The following is a 24,932-nucleotide window of genomic DNA, read 5'->3' as shown; positions in this document are numbered from 1 at the left end:
CAAGACTGCACTTGAGCTTTAATAAAAGATTTCATCCCTTGCCATTTAAACAGTGATTTAATTCTCTTATAAGTAACAGGGAAACCTGAATGTCCTCCCATTGGACTAGCATGAAAAGCAGAGAAAAATTTCAAGTGCAATTCAGGATGCTGGCCAATCTAGATACTCTCTCCATTTACTTATACAAGGCCACTATGAAATATACATTTTGCATCTATACAAGGCCACCAACAGTAATCGAGTCAAAAATTAATGATGTTTTCTTGTACTAGCAACTTTTTAATACTTGCATGTGTGCAGTCATAATTACACCCAGTTAGTTCCTTCACTCAATTTTCTTGCATGCATGCGATGTATTAATGACCCCAGTAAACGAAAAGAAAAGCTAGCTTGCAAAACATGTATTAAATTTTACCTTGGTATCTGTAATTTGAGTTTGTGGCCTTGTATATAAAAATGGAGGGAGTACATGCTTTGTACCTAATCACACCATTGATAAGTTGATAATGAGGTTTATCAGCTGGTTGTATTGAGAGTTATTGTAAAAGCTCAATTGCTTTGTCATCATGTGCATGACTAGCCACAACTTCCTCCAACCGGGTAGGTTGTGAACTAGAGATGTGGAAAACCTGGGAGTTGGCAGGTCTCCTTGTCGGATTACGGGTTCCGGCAAACCCTTAGAGGTTCGAACTCTGGGGTGCGCACGAAGAACACTCTCTCCCCGACTCGCTCGCTCAACGATTCCACGGCCTAGCTCGACGAACCCAAAGAACAAGAGACACGGGGGTTTATACTGGTTCGAGCCACCTTGCGGTGTAATACACTACTCCAGTTTGTGGGTGGATTGCCTCGAGGGGCTGAGGATGAACTAGTACAGTGAATGGACAGCCTCAGGAGGTGAGGTGTTCTTGAGCTCGATGAGCTGGTGAGTGTAAGGGTGGCCTGAGTGATTCGTCTCCTACTACGGTGGTGGCTAGGTCCTATTTATAGTGGCCTTGGTCCTCTTCCCAAATGTTTAGGCGGGAAGGGATCCCACAATGGCCAAGTTTGAAAAGGGACAACTAGTACAAGCTATCCTGACAAAAATAGTCTTCGCCTGCAAAAGGCTCTGGTGGTGACGCTGCTGTGGGCTCCGCGATGACCTCCGTCCTGCCGTCCTGCTGGTCTTGGTCTTGTTGCACCGATATGAAAACCTTTGCCTGATGCCTCGGGACTCCTCGCCTGCGCTTGCCTCCTTAGCACCAAAGAGGAAACTGGTACACTACGCCCGCTGGCGCCCGCCTGGCCTTGATCGTCATGGCTCACGTCAGGCGAACCTCGCGAGGTGCCCCTTGCATAGATATCTTCGCTCCTCAGGAGCCAGCCTAGCGAGGCTGCCCCAGGGAGGTCTTGGTGTCGTCCGCCTCATGAGGCTTGGCCCCCTCGCGAGGGTCTTGAGTTGTCGCTGTCGAAGCTGGGCCGTATCGGGCCGTTGATGGAGCCACGCTCCGGGCCGCAGGCAGGCAAGTCTGGGTACCCCGTTCCGAGAACACCGACACTCCTGGATAAGGCATTTGCAGCAGAATTATCAGTACCCTTATAAGTGATCTGATAGTCCAGCCCCATCATTTTAGTGAGAGCTTTTTGTTGCCATACAATGTGCAGTCTTTGGTCTTGTAAATGTACCAGGCTCTTCCGATCAGTTCTGATTAGAAACTCCTGAATTTGGAGATAAGGTCTCCATTGTTCCACAGCTAGTAATATGGCCATATCTTCTTTCTCATACACAGATAAAGCTCCGTTCTGAGGACTCAGTAAAGACATAAGCTAATGGGTGACCATCTTGCATAAGAACAACCCCAATACCACTGTCACAAGCATCCATTTTCACCACAAACTGTTTATCAAACTGAGGTAAAGCAAGGACAGGAGCCTGAATCAATGCAAGTTTCAGTGTTTGGAAAGCTTCTTCACTAACAGCAGACAAAATAAAGGGCACCCCCTTCCTTAGCAATTCAATAAGAGGCTTACTAATAAGACCATGATGTTTAATAAACTTTCTGTAGTAACCACTTAACCCTAGAAACCCTCTGACATCCTTGACATTTGTAGGAGTGGGCCATTGTTTCACTGCTTCTACTTTACCAGGATTAGTAGATACACCTTCAGAACTGATAACATGCCCCAGATATGCTATCTTGTTTTGAGCAAATGCACATTTAGATAACTTGACTTGCCATTGATCTGCTTTCAACATCTGCAAAACTTCCCTGACATGTTTAACATGTTCTTCCAATGTCTTGCTGAAAACTAAGATACCATCAAAGAAAACCAAGGCACTTTTCCTATTGACAGGAGAAAGTGTAGTATTCATAGCTCCCTGAAATGTACTAGGACCACCTGTCACTCCAAAAGCCATAACCACAAACTCATAATGCCCATTATGTGTCTGAAATGCTGTCTTATACTCTTCCCCAGGAGCCAATCTGATCTGATGATAACCAACTCTAAGGTCCAGTTTAGAAAACCAAGCAGCTCCAGCTAATTCATCCAATAATGCATCAATCACAGGCAATGGATATTTTCCTTCAACAGTAATGGCATTAAGCATTCTATAATCAATCACCAATCTCCATTCACCACCTTTTTTCTTAACTAACAAAACTGGAGAAGAAAAGGAGCTTGTGTTGGGTCTTATCATACCAGATTTCAGCAGTTCTGCAATTTGCTTTTCCAGTTCATCCTTCAGATGAGGCACTATTCTGTATGGTCTTTTTGTAACAGGTCTTGCTCCAGGAATCAAAGGTATAGTGTGATCACAGGACCTTCTAGGTGGTAATTCAGTAGGAGGGGCAAAGACAGCCCAGGCCTCCAGAAGCTCCAGTGCATAGCGGACGGCTAAAGCGTGCGGAGAATGTCAAGAGAGGGCGGGGTCGACCGATTTTGACATGGGAGGAGTCCGTTAAGAGAGACCTGAAGGATTGGAGTATCGACAAAGAGCTAGCTATGGACAGGGGTGCGTGGAAGCTTGCTATCCATGTGCCAGAGCCATGAGTTGGTTGTGAGATCTTATGGGTTTCACCTCTAGCCTACCCCAACTTGTTTGGGACTAAAGGCTTTGTTGTTGTTTGTTTGTTTTGTTTGTTTGGGCAAAGACAGACTCAAATTCATCTAAAAACAACTTGAATCTCAGGAAGTGTTGGCTGATGTTCTTCCAACTGAATTGTGGATACAAAAACACAAGTGAGAGCACATTCTTCTGACAAAAGCCCCTGCAAAGTTACAGTGTTGCCATGCCACTGAAAGGACATCCATCTCTGGACCCAATCTATATACATAGGGCTGTGCTGGGCCCAACCAATCCAGTCCTAAGATACCATCATAAGTATGTAAATGGAAGCAGCCTAAGGTCGGAAGTAAATGTGTGACCATTACAAGTCCATTCACAAGCAGGAAGAAACTGTATGCACTTGAGAACTGAACCACCAGCAACAGTAACTGAAACAGGTCTAGTAACAGTAATGCCTTGCAACATATGAAACTTACTGTCCAGAAAGGAGTGAGTACTCCCCGAGTCCACTAAGAAGATCAGATCATGCCCTTGCACACAAATTTCCAACTGAAACACTGGAGCTTCAGGTTCCTTGCCCACAGCTGCAGCTGACAACTTCATACTATGCACAGACGTAACAGACTGATAATCAGTGTCAGACGATTCAGATTCATCCCCTGCAACAGATTGGAGTTGCTCAATCATCTCCTGGACAAAATGTAACTGCACGGTGGACTTACACACATGGTCCTTGGACCATTTCTCTCCACAAACAAAACACAACCCCTTAGACTTACTGTAATTCCTGAGAGCAGCCCATTTATCATCAGTGTGAACCGGTTTAGGAGTGTCAGTAACTCGTTGGTCTTCACCACTGTGCCCCTTAGAATAAGGAGAACAAGTAGTTGCTACAGACTTCCGTTGAGAAGCTGTGTTCATGGGTGTAAATCCCTCCCCAAGCTCTCCATGCAACAGTGCAAGTTCATACGCTGCATCGAGATCTTTTGGCTTCTGCAGTGCTACAGCAATAGGAACTCTAGGCTTCAGACCATCCAAAAATCTTGTGGTATAATGCAAAGAATTGGGTGCATCTTCATATGCAGTTAACTGATCATACAACTCGGCAAAGCGTTCTATATAATCTTCCATTGAAGTAACTTGAGCAATGTGAAATAACTTTCTGAGTAAGGTCTGATGTTGATTACGGCCAAACCTGCTATGGAGTGCCGAGCAAAATTCAGACCAACTAGCAGACGGCATTCGGCGCTGGAGGGATTTGAGCCAACGAGCAGCAGGACCCTCGAATTGAGCAGTAGTAGCCAATGCGATCCAACGATGAACGGATGTGCTCCACAACTTGAATTGATCCTCGCAACAATTTTGCCAGAGACGCGGATTATTGCCGTCAAATTTGGCATTTCCAGATGCAGAGAAAACGACGATGGTTCAGACACATCCACATCATGAATTTCACGTGAACTGGGACGGAAATAGGATTAGAGTCACACGCACCTCTAACCAGAGGAGACACATAGGCGTTATGAGCCTTCCCCCGGAGTTCCTATTCAGAGCCAAGGGCATCGGCAGCGGTCTTACGGCGACCCAACCCAGCGGTGTGTGAAGTTGAACTCCCGTCGGCCTTGGGCGATGGTTCGGGGCACTCGGCCTTGCGGATGTCCACCCTAAACTGCTCCTGATCCAGCGCCGGCTCGTCGCGGATCCTCTCGACGCGAGCTGACATCAGCGAATCGAGCGTGGAGTTGTTCGCCTTCAGGAGCTTGCCCATGGACTGCATCAGCTGCTCACCTTGCTCTTGCAGGCGGAGATCGAGTTCGGAGTGGAGGAGATCGAAGAAGGCGCGCCCATCCGAATTGAGGCTGTCCATGGCTTGACGACGCCGGTGGTCGAGGAGGCGAGTGTTGTGGCGGTGCCGCGGGACCTCCAGATCGCTGTCTCTGATACCATATGTGAGCTCCCTTCTCGATCTACTCTACCACGCCGTGAAAAGGGGAACTCGAGCTAGGGATTTGAATTCAGATAGAGGAATTCCTCCCAACCACCCACACCTCTATCCGTTTACAGGAGAACGAGTCTTGGCCGAAGCCGTTCAAATCCCTGCCATCTCACACGCAACGCATAGAATGGCTATAAGTACTCTAGCGAACCCAGCTTGGGCCGTCAAATCACTGTGGTGTCTTCTTGGGCCTGGTGGACTTGGGCCGGCCATTTTCCTATGTGGACGAGTTGTCGACAAGAGCTGGAACATCAACAGTAGCTTCAGTGGCGTCGTTGTACTTGCCGTCAGGTACAGAAGGAGCGCTGACAGTCATCATGGTGAACAATTGATCGAATCCAGTATCAGCTTCGTGCTTTGTTGAGGCTTGGTTAGCTTTTATTATGCGATTAGTTGAGTTCCTGTTCGTTGCCATGGAACAACATATACTTTTTCCTCTATCTAAGCGCACCAAGCCACTTCTCCTTTTTGCAGCTGTGATGAATCCGTCATCACGTTCTCCAGTTGTGCACCGGCCCCTTCCCCTTGCATACTATCTACACTTGCCGTCTTCTCCCTTAAATCCCATAGAGGATGCCCTTTCCATCATGTCGATCTCTCTGACATCATCTCCTCCTGTCACCGTCATTTACCACCAATCCCATTATTGTTTCCTCGGATAGCAGGTTGGGGCTGTGGAGCTTCCACCTGTATGAGATGAACACCAGATGGCATGGCACATCGACGCTCGCCCCCATCAATTCTGTCATAAAGAGTATGGGTAGGGCTAGCTATATATCCGTGTGTTGCTATGGATTAAAATTTTGGATTTTCTCGTTTCATCATAAAGGACTTTATTGATTTGAATTATTATGTTGGTATGGATATATGAAAGTGTGGGTGTTGCAACATGCCGAGCCTGATATTCATTATTTCCTTTTACTTAGTTGTCATGAGTCTTATTTGGTTCGTATCCTCAATTCCTATAATACAGGGTTGGCCCTTATCACTACAAAGGAGGCATTATTATGGACGGATGGACGATACTTCTTGCAGGCCACAAATCAACTTAGCGATCGGTGGAGACTCATGCGCATGGGAGAAGACCCACCAGTCGAAGTCTGGATAGCTGATGTAAGTATTGACCACCTTCCCTTGCACATTTTTGGTTCAATTTTCTAATCTACCACACAGAACTTGTACAAATGACGAGGAACCTACTATGCTGTCCGTTTTGAGTTCTGCCACAATTTCAGTGATGTGAATCTGCAAATGTGGTTTTCTTGTACACCATAGCAAGGTTATCTCCTCAGAGTTCTGTCTTCATAGATATAAGCGTTGAGCTTCAGCATTTAAGGAAACACACCAATCAATCTGTAATTGAAACTGCTTGTTATTTCTTCAAGAGTTGTGGAATATGTCAAAATTGTGAACGCCTTAACTTCATTGCCATTTCATCATCTGTTAATTGAATACTCTTCTCTCTAATTTAATTTGTAAAAACTAAATCCACTGTTGTTCTCAGAATCTCTCGGATGAAGCGGTTATTGGAATTGATTCATGGTGCATCTCTGTGGATTCTGCTCAGAGATATGAGCAAGCATTTTTAAAGAAGAATCAGATGTTGTTTCAGCTTTCCTCTGACCTCGTTGATGAAGTTTGGAAAGATCGTCCTCCGAATGATGCTACACCTGTAATTGTGCACCCTGTAGAATTTGCTGGGTGTAGTGTAGCACAAAAGATGAAGCAGTTAAGAGAAAAGTTACAACATGAAAAGGCTAGTGGCATTATAATTACTGCCCTTGATGAGGTACAGTTAATTGATTTGCATCTCGGTTTCACTCATTCCGTACGGTCTATTAAATTGAATCTGTTCTATTTTCTCAAATGTTATAGGATTTATGATCATTTTAATTTCCTCTTCATATAAATCCCCATTTTAGGTTGCTTGGTTGTACAATGTTCGGGGAAATGATGTGCATTACAGCCCAGTGGTTCATTCTTATGCTATTGTAACCCTGCATGGTGCCTTCTTTTATGTGGATAAGAGAAAAGTAACAACTGAGGTCAGTGAGTAAACTGAATATTTAAAATTTGCAATTTTTCCATTGTGGCGTTAATGGTGATCTGGTGCAGGTTAAGAATTACATGTCTGAAAGTGGTATTGATATCAGAGAGTATGATATGGTTCAGCTGGATGTGAGCTTGCTTGCATCTGGACAGCTAAAAGGTTCTGCAGTTAATGGTAGCTTGCACATGGAAAAGGATATCAACGTGGCGGAACATTCCAAAATCTGGATTGATTCAAATTCGTGTTGCCTTGCACTCTACTCAAAGCTTAGACCAGATCAAGCTTTGATGCTGCAATCGCCCATTGCTCTACCAAAGGCTGTCAAGGTTTTTTCTTTTCTTTTGTATGCATGTGTGTTTAATAGAAATTTGTGTGCATGCAATCACCTTTAGCCTTTCCAGTAGACTGCAATCACCTTTAGCTTTTCCAATGGACTATGACATACATACCATCTTTTTTTAAACTCCCCTAAATCTAGTAGTTAAGAAAATTTATGCTTCATGATCAAGCATGAGACCTTGATACTTGCATGTGCCTAAATTGTGCTCGATAAATGAGCTCAGTAATTTCTAGGAGCACCAAGAGGATGCATTGAAAAAAAGAGAAGTGTTAACATTGAGTCGCTCAAATGAGTTAAATTGGTATCAGCTATCAAGATAATGAAGTGTTAAAAACAGGTTTTGCCATAATTGTGTGTACTGATCATATCCCTTTTGATTGTGAACATATATTATCACATTAAACAAATGTTTCATGTTAGAAGTATATCCTGTAACTATTATGCAGAATACAGATATAATAGTTTGCACGCTAAAAGTGTATCTTGTTCAAGCAATATTATTTTTTCTTATTTCACTTTGTATTTTTGCATAAGCACATAGTGTGCATTTCAGTTAGTACGTACGGGTATGCAAGATAAGCTATATGACCTCGCAAGTTTAATCATTTAGTATTTTTTTTTGCCTAAACATTTTAAATTTGGTAATGATGATATAGAATCCCATGGAGCTGACTGGTTTGAGGAAGGCACACATTCGAGATGGTGCAGCTGTTGTGCAATACCTGGCCTGGCTGGATAATCAGGTCAGTTAATTAGACTTTTTACTTGTAAATGCCCTGTGACTTAAAACATGGCATAACCCTACCGCTTCCTAGGATCTGACATCTAGGGTTTTAAGCCGCCTTCCCTTGCCGCCATGCATGGGAACTCCAGCAAGAGATCCTAGTGATGCGGTTGCCCCGCTTCACGCCCCCATCCTGCAGTTTCTACCATTTTCACAGCCCAAATCTCTTCTAACCGGGCTAAACGGCCGCGGCTGCTACCCTCCATGCCCTTTCTGATACCACAGGCCGTCACATCACCTCCTTTGGCTGAGCGGCCTCGACAATGTGGCTGCACATAACCCGACCTGGTCGATCTCATCCTTGCCCTTGAGGACCATGCACTTGCTGGTTTTCGTGGTTCTCGTCCGAGCCTACTAGCCCAGTTCTCTGCTCTGGCGTGCTCTCGGGTTTGTCCACGTTGTAAGAGAGGTGCTGTTCGTGAAGCTGCTCTTGAGGATGGGAGGTGATTTACACATCAAAAGGTGGTAGAGCTTAGCCAGCACTAGGGGAGACATATGCCTTGATGGCTCCTGTGGCTTCCCCAAGGAGCAGGAGGCTAAGTTGGGGGTTGAGAGTGAAGAGGAGACCAAGGATGTGTTTGCTTGGGATAGTTAAGGATGGGTTAGGGTCATCCCTATTTTTGGATGGGATAATCCAGTTTGGGTGTTTGTTTGGTTTGAGGGATAGAGATGGTTGGGATGAGTCCGTTGGAGTGTTGGTTGATGGATGAACATGACCAAGTGGGTTTGTGATGACCCTCTCATCTATGTGGTAGGATTACCCCTATATTTTGCTTGAACAAGGTTTTAAATCGTTTTGTGGCATCGTTATAGCTATGCCAGCTATCGTGGAAACTACTCCCCCCGTTCCCAAATATTTGTCTTTCTAGACATTTCAAATGGTTACAACATACAGATGTATGTAGACATATTTTAGAGTGTAGATTCACTCATTTTGCCTCGTATGTAGTCATTTGTTGAAATCTCTAGAAAGACAAGTATTTTGGAACGGAGGGAGTATTTACAATAGTGTTTTAAAGTAAAAGTAAAAAAATAAGGGTCTGACAAAAAACACTGACCAAGTAAGGACAAAGGAGAATCATCATTTAATAACTAATTAATGTATGGATAGATGACTATTTTCTTTCTTGGTTGTCACATCGTGAGTGCCGGTGGGAGTCGCTTTGAGGAAGTCGCCAACCGGCCGAAGCTCCAACATAAAACAACCTCCCAAGAAAGATTGGATGCTTCATTGTTAGGGTTTCTATTGTTTCATGTTATTTAGTTACATACATGGTCGTTTTGGATTAAGTTTGCGTGTACAAATGATTACAGACTATTTTTGTTCCATGCACACGTACAAGACAATACTTTAGCTATAGCTGATAGTGAGCAATACCAAATGGCGTGCTATAGAGGTCATCGTTAGGATAGTGGTACAAAGTGCCATAGCTTGGCTTTTGAACTCCCAAAAGGCTGTACTACCAATTTAAATCCTTGTGTATGAAGTCTAATCTTACAAGAAATATTGTCACAAACATATAAATTATCACAAAAATTGCATTTTGAAGAAATATCATACATGCACAAACTATTAACATCAACAACAACAACAACGAAGCCTTTAGTCCCAAACAAGTTGGGGGTAGGCTAGAGTTGAAACCCTTGTCCATGGCTAGTTCTTTGGTGATATTCCAGTCCTTCAGATCTCTCTTTGCGGACTTCTCCCATGTCAAGTTTGGTCTATCCTGACCTCTCTTAACATTATCAGCACGCTTTAGCTGTCCGCTATGTACTAGAGCTTTCGGAGTCCTGCGTTGAATATGCCCAAACCATCAGACGATGTTGGATAAGATTCTCTTCAATCGGTGCTACCCCAACTCTATCCCGCATATCCATCATTCCGGACCTGATCCTTCCTTGTGTGGCCACACATCCATCTCAACATGCGCATCTCTACTACACTAACTGCTGAACATGTTGCCTTTTAGTCGGCCAACACTCAGCGCCATTCATCATTGCGAGTCGGCCAACACTCAGCGCCATTCAACATTGCGAGTCGAATCGCTGTGCTGTAGAACCTGCCTTTTAGCTTTTGTGGCACTTTCTTGTCACAGAGAATGCCAGAAGCTTGACGCCACTTCATCCATCCAACTTTGATTCGATGGCTCACATCTTCATTGATATCACCATCCTTCCGCAGCATTGACCCCAAATATTGAAAGGTGTCATTGTGAGGTACCACCATATGCCCATCAAGGCTAACCTCCTCCTCGTGCCTAGTAGTACCCCGCACCTCATGTACTCGGTTTTAGTTCTACTATAAGCCTTAAACCTTTTGATTCCAAGATTTGTCTCCATAGCTCTAACTTTCTGTTAACCCCCGCTCGACTATCATCGACTAGCACCACATCATCTGCAAAGAGCATACAACATGGGATATCTCCTTTTATATCCCTTGTGACCTCATCCATCACCAAAGGAAAAAGATCAGGGCTCAAAGCTGAACCTTGGTGCAGTCCTATTTTAATCGGGAAGTCATCAGTGTCGCCATCACTTGTTCAAACACCACACTATCGTACATGTCCTTGATGATGGTAATGTACTTTGTCGGGACTTTGTGTTTCTTCAAGGCCCACCACATGACATTCCACAATATCTTACCGCAGGCCTTCTCCAAGTCAATGAACACCATATGCAGGTCCTTCTTTTGCTCCCTATATCTCCATAAGTTGTCATACCAAGAAAATGGCTTCCATGGTCGACCTCCCAGGCATGAAACCAAACTGATCTTTGGTCATGCTTGTCATTCTTCTTAAGCGGTGCGATGACTCTCTCCCATAGCTTCATTGTATGGCTCACCAGCTTAATTCCATGATAATTAGTACAATTCTGAACATCCCCCTTGTTCTTGAAGATTGGTACTCCCTTCGTTTCTTTTTAGTTTGCATATAAGATTTGTTCAAAGTCAAACTCTATAAAGTTTGACTAGCTTTGTAGGAAAATATATCAACATTCACACTATGAAATCAATATTATTAGATGCATGATGAAATTAGTTTTCATAACATATAACTTTTGTATTGTAGATGTTGATTTTCTTTTTCATAAAGGTAGTGAAACTCTACAAAGTTTGACTTTGATCAAATCTTACATGCAAACTAAAAGAAACGGGGGGAGTACTAATATACTCCGCCTCCATTCTCCTGGCATCCTGTTTGCCTGAAAAATGAGGTTGAAAAGCTTAGTTAGCCATACGTCGCTCTCTCCGAGGCCTCTCTGCACCTCAATGGGGATACAATCAGGGCCCATCGCCTTGCCTCATTTCATCCTTTTTAAAGCCTCCCTGACCTCAAACTCCTGGATTAGGCGCACAAGGCGTTGTACACGTCCTTAAAAGGATGTCATCAGAGACAACGACTATCTTATCAACCATTACATGCAAGTCTTAAGTTAAGACTATCTTATCAACCATTGTACATGTCCTTACTGGCAATCTACCAGAAGCAATCCCTCGTAAAGCTCAAATCCCACCAAGACCTCAGCCTGATTGATGCCCATGCACACCTGATTTAGCGAAATCAGGGAAAAAGTAGTACAGGAAACAATGAATTTTGATTCACAGGAAGGTAATGAAAGCATATGTATACAATTTACGTGCTTTCTTGCTTAGAGCATCTCCAGCAACTTCCAAAAAAACCTTCCCTATAAGTGTGATTGGGGTTCTCCCCATAAATTTATTGGGTTTCACAGGGTGCTTCTGTAGCAGATCCCCAATACAACTTTCCCTATACTTAGTATGACATATGTGCCACACCTTTCAGTGGCTTATCTCTCTCTTTCTCTCTCGTGTGCACGTGTGCACGGAAGACACCGGCACGGAAGACACTGGCGGAGCTTCGGTGATCGGCGGCATGCTGGGGTGGGGGCCTGGTGCGGTAGGCTGCGGAGCTAGTGGCTTACGATGGTGGTCCGGCGGCGGTCCTGCGAGCATTGACGGTGGTCCAACGGTAATTGGCGGCGGCGCTCTGACGTGGCATGCATTGGAAAAAATATAGGGGAAGATGCATCTTCTCTTCTATATAGGGGAAGATGCATCTTCTCTTCTATATAGGGGAAGATGGGGTGTTTTTGGGTGAGATCCTAAAAATTATTGTGTTAGGGAAACTGGTGGAGCGCGTTTTCGATGTCAACTTCCCCTAATACGTGATCTTTTTGGGAATAGGGGAGCTGCTGGAGATGCTCTTATAACTTACTTTTAACTTGGACGCTCACAGGCCCATGACTGCTACATGTTTTCCTGCTTAAAAAAATAGAAACATATTATTTAACTTTTAAGAGATGTATATTATGAATTGTTTGTGCTGCAAATACTAACAAAATGGTAATGAAAATTCAAAAAAGTATGTTGCTTATACCCAAAGAGCTATGGTTTTTGAGAATATATGTGTATTCGAGTGAGGTAATTTAATCTCACCATTCTTATGCAAGAGGTGAGCTGATCATACTTATTCCATTCTATCTCTCCAACCAAACGCTAGAATACAATGACCGATCCCTGCTCTATTAGTGGCACACTGCTAGGCATGACACACCAACACCAATGCGCAAGGGCCTGGCCTCAGCGACACTCCTCACATCCTGGATGATCTGGAAGCACAAACATTGTTTTTAAGGCGTCCTGCCTTGGACGCTTAGGCGACGCTTAGGCGATAAGGCGCCTGGGCAGCGCCTTACAAATATGCCTGCCTTAGGCGCTTAGGCGTCCGCCTTAGGCGCTTAAGCGTCGCCTAGGCGCTAGAGCGGGTGGTGCTCTCGCCTTAGGTCGCCTTACCGCCTTAAAAACAATGAGCACAGAAATGATTGCATCTTCGACCATGCGCGCCCGTCCGTTCAATCCCTTGTAGGCAGCATTAAGGACGAGGCCCGGCTCTGGGCCAGGGCAGGCGCCATTGGACTTAGAGTAGTCCTCCCAACAACTTGGGATGTACACTAATGACTGTTGCCTGATTGTAAACTACCTCCTCGTTCTCTAACTTTAAACCCCTCTTTTCAATGAAATGAAACGCTAGCCCCTTGGCGTTTTCTCGAAAAAAAAACCCGAACGCTAGAATGGAACTATTCTGCTCCATCTAGACAGAACCAGTCCCATTCCCGCTGGAATGGAACCATGACATTACACTCCACTTGGTTCTCCAACCAAACACACCCTTAATTTGCATCTGATATGGAGCTCATGTACTTTGATGATATGGCATGCTTACCAATGATCCTGTTCAACATGTTTAGTTGGTATTTGCTATTTGCTTTTGTTAGAGTTATAATATAAGTCATGTACCCTTTTGTATTTATCCCGTTGTATAAGGGGTTTTCTGCATATGTTACACGCCTGTACATGTATATATATCGGCCTATGGCCTCATGGGAATACAAGTTGCATATTCCTAACATGGTATTAGAGCTAGGTTAATTTTGTCTGCACGTTGCAACTCGTGCTATTGATTCCCAGCCGCCTGTCTCATCTCGCTCTTGATCGAAGCCCCCGTCCTCGATCTCCTGAGTCTCTCGATCGAAGCCCTCGACGATCGGATCGATCTCCAGCCGGCCCTCCCGATCGGATCTCCCCAGCCGGCCCTCCCGATCGGACTCTCCCCAGCTGGCCTTGCTACCCAGCCGGCCCTCCCGAGAGGCTCGATCTCCAGCCGGCCCCTCCCGATCGGATCTTCCGATCCGGCCCTCCCGAGCGAATCCCTCCCCAGCTGGCCTCGCTCCCCAGCCGGTCTCGCTCGACGCTGCTCCCAGCTGCAGTCTCGTTCCCAGCCGGCCCCAAGCGACGCAGGGCCCCTGATCTCCTGCTCCCGCTGATCTCTATTAAAAAAAATGTCTGCTGCATCGGGCTATGTTGCTGTCCCTCGTTGTCCGGTGATCTTCGATGGTACTAACTACACCGAGTTTACTGGTTTCATGTGCATTCACATGCGTGGCATCCGTCTTCGGGGTGTTCTTTCTGGCGAGGTCTGTTGTCCGCCACGTCCGGTTCATCCGGTGGCTCCTACTCCGCCGACTCCATCGGTTCTTCCTACGGATGCTAATCAGGCCGCCAAGGATGCGGCTAAGCTTGCTGCTGAGGCTGCTGCTCGTGCTTATGATGAGAGGGTTTTGGCTTATGAGGAGGCTCTTCAGACGTATCATGGTGCTCTGACTGTTTACACCCAGTGGCTTGATGATGATGCTCGTGCTGTAGCTGTTCTCACTGCTAGTGTTCTGCCTCAGTTTGCTTCTGAGTTTCTGGGTCTTCCTACTGTCTTTGAGATGTGGACCCGTCTTCGTCAGCGCTATCAGCCTTCTGGTGATGCCTTATACCTTTCTGTGGTCCGTCAGGAGCATGCTCTTCAGCAGGGTGACTCTACTGTTGATGACTTCTGTGCACAGTTCTGCTATCTGGCGCCAGCTTGATTCTCTCCGCAGTGCTGGTTGTCGTACTTGCCCCTGTTGCCAGGCTGTCCAGGCCAATTTGGAGTTTCATCGCGTCTACGAGTTCCCGTCTCGGCTTCGTAAGGAGTTTGAGCCTCGACGTGCTCAGTTGTTTGCTTGTGGCCGTATTTCTCTCATGGAGGCGCTTTCTGAGATTCGTGCTGAGGAGACTCGCTTACGTGGTGCTGGTTTGCTGGAGGTTCCTTCTGTGCTCGCTACTCGGGCTTCTTCCACGCCACCTGCTGCACCGACCCCTTCTTGCTCGAGTGCTCCGCCGCTTTTGCCCACTCCTTCTGGAGGCTCAGGTCGCCCCCGTCCACATTGCGACTACTGCAACAATGATGGTCATATTGAGTCCCAGTGCTACACGAAGAGGAAACACCTGCGCAAGGCGCGATCATCATCTTCAGGGACTTCATCATCTACCTCGACAACTTCCGCCATTGCTTTGACTGAGCAGGATATTATGAGACTTAAGCGTCTGCTCGCGGCTTCAGGTTCTTCCTCGACGGGTACTGCTGGTTCTGTGACTGATGCTTCCCGCACTGAGCAACCGCCCTCTACACAGACAGGTACATCCCCATGGGTTCTGGACTCTGGAGCTTCTTTTCATATGTCTTCTCATTCTTCCACTTTGTCCTCTCTTCGATTGCTGGATTCTCCTGTTCATGTCTTCACTGCTGATGGTACTCCACTTTCTGTTGCTAGTAGAGGCAATCTTTCCACTCCTTATTCTGTTCCTGATGTTGCTCATGTTCCTCGACTCACTATGAATCTGTTTTCTGCTGGTCAACTTACTGATTCTGGTTGTCGCGTCATCCTTGACGTTGACTCTTGTTCTGTCCAGGACCGTCGCACGCACACTCTGGTTGGGGCTGGCCCTCGCCGCCGTGATTCTCAGGGTCTTGGAGTTGGACTGGCTTCATGTTCCTTCCGCTGCCACCACCATCGCCAATTCCTCCGCTTCAGTCGCCTCCGTTACTGGTTCCTTCCAGCAGTGGCATCATCGACTTGGTCATCTGTGTGGCTCTCGGTTGTCGTCTTTAGTTCGTCGGGGTCTTCTGGGGTCTGTCTCAGGAGATGTCTCTTAAGAGTGTCAGGTTTGTCGTCTTGGCAAGCAGATTCAGTTATCATATTCACATAGTGAGTCAGTGTCTAAGCGTCCTTTCGATTTAGTACATTCTGATGTCTGGGGTCCGGCTCCTTTCGCTTCGAAAGGTGGTCATAAATATTATATTATTTTCATAGATGATTTCTCTCGTTACACATGGCTTTACTTCATGACTTCTCGTAGTGAGGTGTTGTCTATTTATAAGCGTTTTGCTACCATGGTTCATACTCAGTTCTCTTCACCCATTCGTGTTTTTCGTGCTGACTCCGCTGGCGAGTATATCTCTAAGATGTTGCATGGTGTTCTTGCTGAGCAAGGAACTCTCTCTCAATTCTCTTGTCCTGGTGCTCATGCTCAGAATGGTGTGGCTGAGCGAAAGCATCGACATCTTCTTGAGACGGCTCATGCATTGATGATTGCTGCCTCTCTCCCGCCTCATTTTTGGGGTGAGGCCGTCTCCACCTCCACCTATCTTATCAACATACAGCCTTCCGCTGCTCTACAGGGTGGTGTTCCTTTCAAGCGTCTTTTTGATCGTTCTCCCGATTATTCGATGCTTCGCTTGTTTGGTTGTGTTTGCTATGTTCTACTTGCACCAAACTGACCGCTCAGTCTGTTGAGTGTGTCTTCTTAGGCTACAGTGATGAGCATAAGGGCTATCGTTGTTGGGATCCTATCGGTCGTCGGATGCGTATCTCTCGAGACGTGACTTTTGACGAGTCTCGTCCCTTCTACCCACGCACATCCTCCTTGACTGTTTCAGTGGAGGATATCTCTTTCCTCACTTTTCCTGACTCACCTATTACCCCTGTCGAGCCTGTGCCTATTCGTTCCACTCCCTCTGCTTCTCCACCTCTAGTCGATTTGCAGCCACCATCTTCCCCGGTCTCCTCGCCTAGCATGTCACCGGATTCTACACCTTCATCTCCGGTGACTTCTTCGTCGCCACCCCCCGATTCTACCTTGGCGATTCCTCCTTCTATTGTTCCATCTTTTCCTCAGCATTGCACTCGTCGTTCACGACCTGTGGATGCCTCTGTGGATGAGTCATCATCTTCCTCTCAGCCTACTTATGGCTTGCGTTCTCGTCCTCGTCAGCCTGTTGATCGCTTTGGATTTCCCACCGGTGGTGCTGCTGTTCTTGAGCCGACTTCTTATCGTCAGGCTGTTGTTCATCCTGAATGGCAGTTTGCGATGGCAGAGGAGATTGCTGCTCTTGAACGCACTGGTACCTGGGATCTTGTTTCTCTTCCTCCCGGAGTCCGTCCCATCACTTGTAAGTGGGTCTACAAGGTTAAGACTCGCTCCGATGGTTCTCTTGAGCGTCACAAAGCTCGTCTTGTGGCTCGTGGTTTTCAGCAGGAGCATGGTCGTGATTATGACGAGACTTTTGCTCCTGTGGCCCATATGACCACTGTTCGTACACTTCTGGCCGTTGCCTCTGCACGCCACTGGTCTATATCTCAGCTTGATGTTAAGAATGCCTTTCTTAATGGTGAGCTGCGTGAGGAGGTGTACATGCAGCCACCACCTGGGTATTCTGTTCCTGATGGCATGGTATGTCGTCTTCGTCGCTCTCTCTATGGCCTTAAGCAAGCCCCCCGCGCCTGGTTCGAGCGTTTTGCCTCTGTGGTTACTGCCGATGGTTTTTCAGTAAGTGTTCATGATCCAGCATTGTTTATTCACCTTTCTCCTCGTGGTCGGACTCTTCTTCTTCTCTATGTTGATGACATGATCATCACTGGGGATGACCCCGAGTATATTGCCTTTGTAAAGGCCCGTCTCAGTGAGCAGTTTCTTATGTCTGATCTTGGACCTCTTCGCTATTTTCTTGGGATTGAAGTCTCTTCTACCTCTGATGGCTTTTTTATATCCCAGGAAAAGTATATCCAGGATCTTCTTGCTCGTGCCGCTCTTATTGACGAGCGCATTGTTGAGACTCCTATGGAGCTCAATGTTCACCTCCGTGCTACTGATGGTGATCCTCTCCCTGACCCGACGCGTTATCGCCATCTTGTTGGCAGCCTTGTCTATCTAGCTGTCACTCGTCCGGACACCTCTTATCCGGTTCATATTCTGAGTCAGTTCGTCTCTGCTCCCACATCGGTTCACTATAGTCATCTGCTTCCTGTTCTCCGATATCTTCGGGGCACGATCTCTCATCGTCTATTCTTTCCTCGCTCCAGTTCTTTACAGCTTCAGGCCTATTCGGATGCTACGTGGGCTAGTGATCCTTTAGATCGCCGTTCACTTTCTGCTTACTGTGTTTTTCTTGGTGGTTCTCTCATTGCCTGGAAGACGAAGAAACAGATTGCAGTTCCCGTTCGAGTGCCGAGGCTGAGTTGCGAGCAATGGCTCTTTTGACGGCAGAGGTGACTTGGTTATGGTGGTTACTTCAGGATTTTGGTGTTTCTGTCACTACACCGACTCTGCTCTTATCTGACAGTACAGGTGCTATTAGCATTGCGCGTGATCCTGTGAAGCATGAGCTCACCAAGCATATTGGTGTTGATGCTTTCTATGTGCGCGCTAGTGTGCAGGATCAGGTTATTGCTCTTCAGTATGTGCCTTCCGAGTTACAGTTGGCGGATTTCATGACGAAGGCCCAGACTAGAGCACAACATGGCTTTTATCTCTCCAAACTCAGTGTTGTTCATCCACCATGAGTTTGAGGGGGGGGGGGGTGTTAGAGTTATAATATAAGTCATGTACCCTTTTGTATTTATCCCGTTGTATAAGGGGTTTTCTGCATATGTTACACGCCTGTACATGCATATATATCGGCCTATGGCCTCATGGGAATACAAGTTGCATATTCCTAACAGCTTTGATGTTAATTAATTTTGTTTTCCTCTAATCACAGATGCAAGAGAACTATGGGGCCTCTGGTTACTTCAGTGAGGCCAATGGATCACAGAAAAAAGAGCATTTGTGAGTTTACCCTTTTATTTTTGCAGTTTGTTTTTTGAGCATCCTGTGAGCTGTCTTTAGTCTAAGCTAGAGCCAAGCATTACTACACAAGGAAAACTATTATATGTTCCTAGAGTAGGCTGCTAGACATTTTACGTGGTTTTCTGGAGTGGGGATTTGCATTAGAAGTGCATGTCTTATAAGACTAAGTGGCTTTATGATAAATGAACTTACGATTCATCATTGACCAATCTTTTGTAACGGAACACCTAATTATGTCATCACGATTATGATACATAATTAGGCAGTCTTTGGAGCAAAGAGACTTAACTGGTTCATGATGATTATGGGGAGCGTAGTGTCATTTTTTCAGTAGTGGTACTGATAAAAATTGTGGTTCCTTCAAATATCTCACTCTGGCGTCTGATTGTTTTAACTGACCATGAGATCTGTTTCTACTGCAGTATTACTAGTCTGCACTTCTATTGTTGGCTTATTGTTACAACAATAACATATTGTTAGTTCTACAGGCACATTCCTTGTAGTTCCAAGTTTCAACTATCAGACTGAATTTTCTTTTTGCATCTTATTTTCCAGTACATGAAAAAGGTTCTTGCATCCATGCTACGTGACCTATTGAATGATTTATTTGCCCTACACTCTGCATCCTAACGATAAACATATGCATATGTTTTACTGTTGTTTATTAGAGGGTCAGAGACCAGGGATTTGGTTATGTTCATCTGCTCTTTTTGTACTTCAGGGAAATAAAACTTACTGAGGTTTCTGTCAGTGATAAACTCGAAGCCTTCCGTGCGGAGAAAGAGGTATTCTGCAGTATTTATGGAATTTACCATCCCAGCAAGTCACTTGACAGTATTCACGGAATCTGCTTAAACATAAACCACTTTTCATGATCCTATCAGCCAGTTTTACTTACTTCTTGTGTGTCCCATTATAAGTTTGTCACAACCCTAAACTGAGGCTTAAGATAAGCCCCCTAGGTGCTTTTTAGTTTTATTTGCAATTCCAATGTGGGTGTTTTTTTTTGCAGTAAATTAGTAGAGCATAGATATGCAGTTACTATGTCGAGGCATAGTAGCCTGGTTCGCAGGTCAAGGGTGTGATTCCCGTCCCGGGGCCGATTGACCCCGATCAGGGTCGGGGACGATGTCGGGTCGAGCTAGATTGATTGTCGGATCGCGACCCTGATCGATGGACGCTGACCTAGATCGATTCATGGGGAATTGATGCTTACCAGGCAATCGCACTCAATAATCTGAACTCTTCCGGCCTGCCGGAGTTCGCCCTTCCACGATCTGCTGCTAAGCTGATGGCCATTTGTGCTGTCCGCTGCCATATGCGGCGTCTCCTGTCCTGCTCCCACCATTAATACGCCGTACGCGAGCGGCGAGCCACTAGAGATTTCGATGCCGATTAGGGAAGCACGAGGCAAAAAGAATGGTGGGAAAGGCAAACAGGAGAACGTGGAGTCTGATGGGGGGAGGCTTGGAGCTTGATCCATGCCAGACTGGAGCTTTCATGATGAACCGACGAAGAGGGATTTGGGGATAGTTGTGCGACCAACGCTTCGTAGGAAAGTAATAATCACGCCATGGGCTGACTTGTGGTCCCATTTTATAATCAATTTTTATTTTTATTGTGTGAAATTTCAGGCGGGATCTTTTCCCTCCCTGCAATATTGGGAAATATATCAGTGCAGATCGTAAAATTCTTTCTTTCCCTCCATGCAAAAATTGGGATCGCATGCCACGACCTGATGTATCGTACCGGGGCATTGACCCGAAAACCTTTGGATCGCGATCCACACCAATTAGCGTCCTGAAGAGGTATACCCCTTGAACCTCGTTCCGGTGGGCTGTCCACCCGCTACCCTCGACCTCGTTTCTCGACCAGGGTGACCCAGATTCCCTGCAACTATGTGTCGGGATGACATTGGTACTAATATGTAGTGTTGTGGTGTTTCTTGAAATATGTGTGTTTTTGGAACATTGTTTCTTGAAATACGTATTTTTTTGGAACATCTTTTCTTAGCATGTTTTATACAAACTTATATTTTGATACCCATTCCTTGTGGGCATTTTGCATTCAATCTCTTGATACATATCAGCTTTGACCAGTCATTATATGTTGCTGCAGCATTTTAAAGGTTTAAGTTTTCCTACGATATCATCTGTGGGGCCAAATGCAGCAATAATTCACTATTCTCCTGAGGCAAATACATGTGCAGAACTTGATGCTGATAAAATATATCTCTGTGACTCTGGGGCACAGGTTGAGTACATATCTGTCTTGAACTGCAATTTTCTGTTTGTGGATTCCATAGAATCGAATGAATTTAGTGAGGGTATACTTGCAGTACCTGGATGGCACTACAGACATTACAAGAACTGTACATTTTGGTAAACCCTCAGAGCATCAGAAATCATGCTACACAGCTGTAAGTTCTATTTTTGTTTACTTGTTCTTAATATATACTCCCTCTGTCCCAAAATAAGTGTTCTAACTTTGTACTAACTCTAGTACAAAGTTGTACTAAAGTTGAGGCACTTATTTTGGGACGGAGGGGGTATAATTTATTATGAGATATGGAGTCAGCTTGTATATTTTTCGGAATATTATTTCTTCAAGCGTGGCATCAATCACGGTGTTTTCATGTGTTCTCACCTTATGAACTCTCTGTTTATGGAGTTAAAGAATTCCTTGAGCTTACAGCTTAACCTTGTTACTCAATTAGTAGTTTGATCAATGATTGTCACACTATATCCAAACACCTCACCTTGTTAGCTCAGCTACTACTACTATCGGTGCTCTGAATGCCTGTCCCATTATTCTGCTGTTAGAACACTCATGTTTATATTTCAACTAAAGGCAGTTTGATATTTGAAGTAGGCATGCTATTTTATTTACCTTATTAAGTAAAGTAATTCTGATCTTAAATACTTAACTTATGTTTGATCCATTGCCAATACCTAAGTATATGCTGTGATAACTCACATCTAGTATAATTTCCACATTAATTTTTATTTTTGGACTACTTATGTTTGATCTCATGCTGATACCAAAGTGGTGTTGAATATCGAAAATAGGTCTTGAAAGGCCACATTGCCCTAGATGCTGCTGTGTTTCCTAATGGGACCACAGGTGAGTCGTTTTTTCACTGTTCTTATGACGTGAACTCTTGTGCCTTCTCAAGAAATCTATGCATATGCATAGCACTGTGCAGGCAAAGCTTTTGTAGAGAAAATTATCTAAATATTGTAAAAGTTTGACATGTGATCAGCCATGCTTTTATTGGATTAACCTTGTGAGGCATGCATCATGTGTGGCAACAAATATTTCCATGTAAGGCCAGGTCTGAAGTAGGAGTAGGTCATATTTAGAGGACACTATCTAAAGTCCAAACAAAGTCTTGCTATCTGCACAGCATAGTTATTACAATGAAAGAATTGGGAACATGATGAAATATGTCCCGCAGCCTTTGTTGGCGAGTCCTGTCCAAGGGCTGTGGAGCGGGAGGCATAGTTGTAGTTTTCGATTACGCAGAAGCACACAAAAGTACAGAAAGTAAATTGACAGAGGAAATATGGGAAGAAATCATTACTAGTGATTCTCATCAACTGTGCGTACTATGGGTGCTCTCCTCTTTATATACCAAAAATGTGAACGGCTACCGATGCATGCTGAAGGGGGTGGGATTTGAGGGGGGAGTGTTCGCAGGTTTTCATTCACAATTCTCAGTGAGGAAGGAGCTACAGTAATAATGAAACATCGTTCAATCGCCAAAGGTAATGAATAAGGTTTAGCTAACATAGAGCTTACAACCCAACCGAAATGAGCGTATCAGTTTAGCCTAAGGAACCATATAAACAAACGGGAAACCAGGCGGAGTGAACAAGGGAGCCAATTACTCCAGCCTAGATGGCAAGCCGGCTAAGCATCTCCTCGTAGGAGAACTTCTGCTAGGATAGCATCAACATCGAGTTAGGGTGCAGGGGTGAACGCCAATGGCTCTACCATGGGTACCTCTAAGGCGCCACCATAGGAGTAGATTGTGCTCCTTTGGACAATGGAGATACCCTGCTCCAAAGTGGTTGCACAACCAGGTTCTACTCCGTCATCTCATGGAGGCAAACTATGTGCTCCAGCCTCTTGAATTGCTTTTCGAGAGCGGTCCAAAAGGGCTAGGGCACTGTGTTCTGCCATGTACTCATTTTGCAGGGTCTCGTGGAGATGGGAGTTCAAGAAAATGCATTGCCTAGGTATTCCCCTATGAGTGGTGAGGACCATCTGGGTCCCCAATCCTATCGTCCTCTAAATTCACTTGGATTCGAGGATGATCTCTAGGTCGAATGCTTGTTGGGGTAATCTACCCCATTATGGCCAAGCCGTTGGTCTCTTGGTTTATTGATTTTGGCCATCAGCAATTAATGCAAGCTTTGGGGAATTACATTGGGTAATCGATAGCGTAAAGGCGATGATGGTTCATATTTATTCACCAAAATGGCATTCTAGTATATTTTAAAACATGCTAAAATATGCAATACTTGACGATTAGAAGTAATGAACAATTAATCCATGACAGTAAAAGCATATAATAAAATCGTGTACATTAAGGTAGCATGTTAAGTGCGTCAAAACCTGAAATTAGCGCAAAAACCACACCCTAGAGGCTCTTTAAGCCTAAAAATGTGCATTTTAGAAAAATAGATAGTTTGGGGGGCTTAGGCGTAAAATAATTAACCAAGAATGTTAATCGCATAACTACATAGAAACTATAGGGGCTAAACTACAAATATCTGTGTTGAATTGAAAGACAGTGAGCAAATATGGGCCTTGGCCCAGTTAACACCGAATGCAACCACTCTATTTATTTTGAATCAGGCTATATGCCACACAACCCTTAGCGGCCCAAAACCGTGGCAACTCGTTACTGGGGTGTGGCGACTAGGGTTTCCACTACTTGGCAGTGGTGGAGACGACGGTTGGGGCTGAAAGCAGCAGCCCGCGGTGCAGGGCGGGGTGGGGTGCTCGGGAGCCAGAAGCAGACGACGCGGTGATGCTCGTGGCGTGTGAACTGACCCGCAAGGCAGTGCATGACTGGCAGTCAACGGCTTGGAGCGGAGCTGGCGCCGCAGGGGTGGAGCTAGCTAGCGCGCTAGTGACGACTATAGATCGGGCACGCTAAGAGCTCAAGATGGCGCGGCTTGGCCTTGCGAGCGAGGTGTAGCTCAGCATGCACCAGACGGCGGTGCGTGGCTAGTGTTCGGTGGCTTGAGGTGTTGTCGAGGCCAGCAGGGGCCTGACGGCGAGCTCGGCTCGAGCAAAGCTTGCGGCATGTGCACGGGCGGTGGCCTATGGGCGGTGCGTGAGCATTGCCAGAGCGTGACCATGGCACGAATGCGATGGGGCACGATAGCTGCACGGGCATGCCAGCGCATGGTGTCCAGCATGGCTGACGGCTTGGGCAGCTAGTGCACATCTGGCATGGTAGGGCACGTAGGGAGCTTGTGCATGGCATGTCAACGCTCCTCAAGCAGTCGACAACAGGATTTTGTGGCGGCCATCGAGGCCAAGGCATGATGGAAGTGGTGCAACCCGGTCGTAGTAGTCGGCAGTGGTCACCACTGGGGTGACTGGCAGTTCGGTGTGCGTCATGCTCAGTGACGTGTCACTGACACGCACACTATGAGCTTCAGGAAGACTTGTCTTGTTCGTCTGCCTTCTGGCACCATCTCCCCCCGGTGTAGTCAACAAACTCATTTAAGCGAATAAAGAATCAACATTGGTGAGCGGCATCAAGTTTGCTGGTCTTGCTAGGTGCAAAAATTCCGGAAATTATGGGAATCGGGAAAACATAATCAAAATTAAACGAGGAATCCATTTTTGAAACAATATTTCGGATCAATACCTTTGTGAGAATCAACGAGAGCCTGCTCGATGGAGGCTCAGGGTAGAGTTGGGGGAGCGGACGTGCTGATAACGTGTTCCGCAACTTTTAACGACGAGTCCAGTCCAAGGGTTACGAAGCGGGAGGTGTAGACGAAGTTGTCGATCACGCGGAAGCAAGCGAGTACAGAAAGTAAATTGGCATAGAGAAATAGGGAAAAGAGCTCTTCATTAATGGGTGCTCTCCTCTTTATAGAGGCTGATAGATCAACTCTGTGAAGGGTCGATAACTGCGCCTTAACGTTTAGCGGAGGGACTTGGTCCTTTAG

The 24,932-nt window shown here is 45.6% G+C and overlaps 1 protein-coding gene across 3 annotated transcripts in view; it reads left to right on the top strand.

Annotated features, from left to right (window-relative positions):
* LOC123085908 (aminopeptidase P1) overlaps window positions 1–24,932 on the top strand; it is a 30,485-nt gene that overhangs the window by 2,328 nt on the left and 3,225 nt on the right. For 2 of the 3 annotated variants that reach the window (XM_044507615.1, XM_044507617.1), the window contains exons 3-12: window positions 6,019–6,158; window positions 6,550–6,834; window positions 6,968–7,090; window positions 7,161–7,421; window positions 8,092–8,178; window positions 18,647–18,714; window positions 19,457–19,520; window positions 20,854–20,988; window positions 21,074–21,154; window positions 21,804–21,858. In XM_044507615.1, the coding sequence (XP_044363550.1) occupies window positions 6,019–6,158; window positions 6,550–6,834; window positions 6,968–7,090; window positions 7,161–7,421; window positions 8,092–8,178; window positions 18,647–18,714; window positions 19,457–19,520; window positions 20,854–20,988; window positions 21,074–21,154; window positions 21,804–21,858 (1,299 nt within the window). The remainder of the gene's footprint in view (window positions 1–6,018; window positions 6,159–6,549; window positions 6,835–6,967; window positions 7,091–7,160; window positions 7,422–8,091; window positions 8,179–18,646; window positions 18,715–19,456; window positions 19,521–20,853; window positions 20,989–21,073; window positions 21,155–21,803; window positions 21,859–24,932) is intronic. The other variant, XM_044507616.1, reaches the window with a different exon arrangement.

Source organism: Triticum aestivum, chromosome 4A, assembly GCF_018294505.1.
Source record: "Triticum aestivum cultivar Chinese Spring chromosome 4A, IWGSC CS RefSeq v2.1, whole genome shotgun sequence".
In the NCBI taxonomy this organism is placed as follows: Eukaryota; Viridiplantae; Streptophyta; class Magnoliopsida; order Poales; family Poaceae; genus Triticum; species Triticum aestivum.
This window is presented reverse-complemented; position numbering and strand designations above follow the sequence as displayed.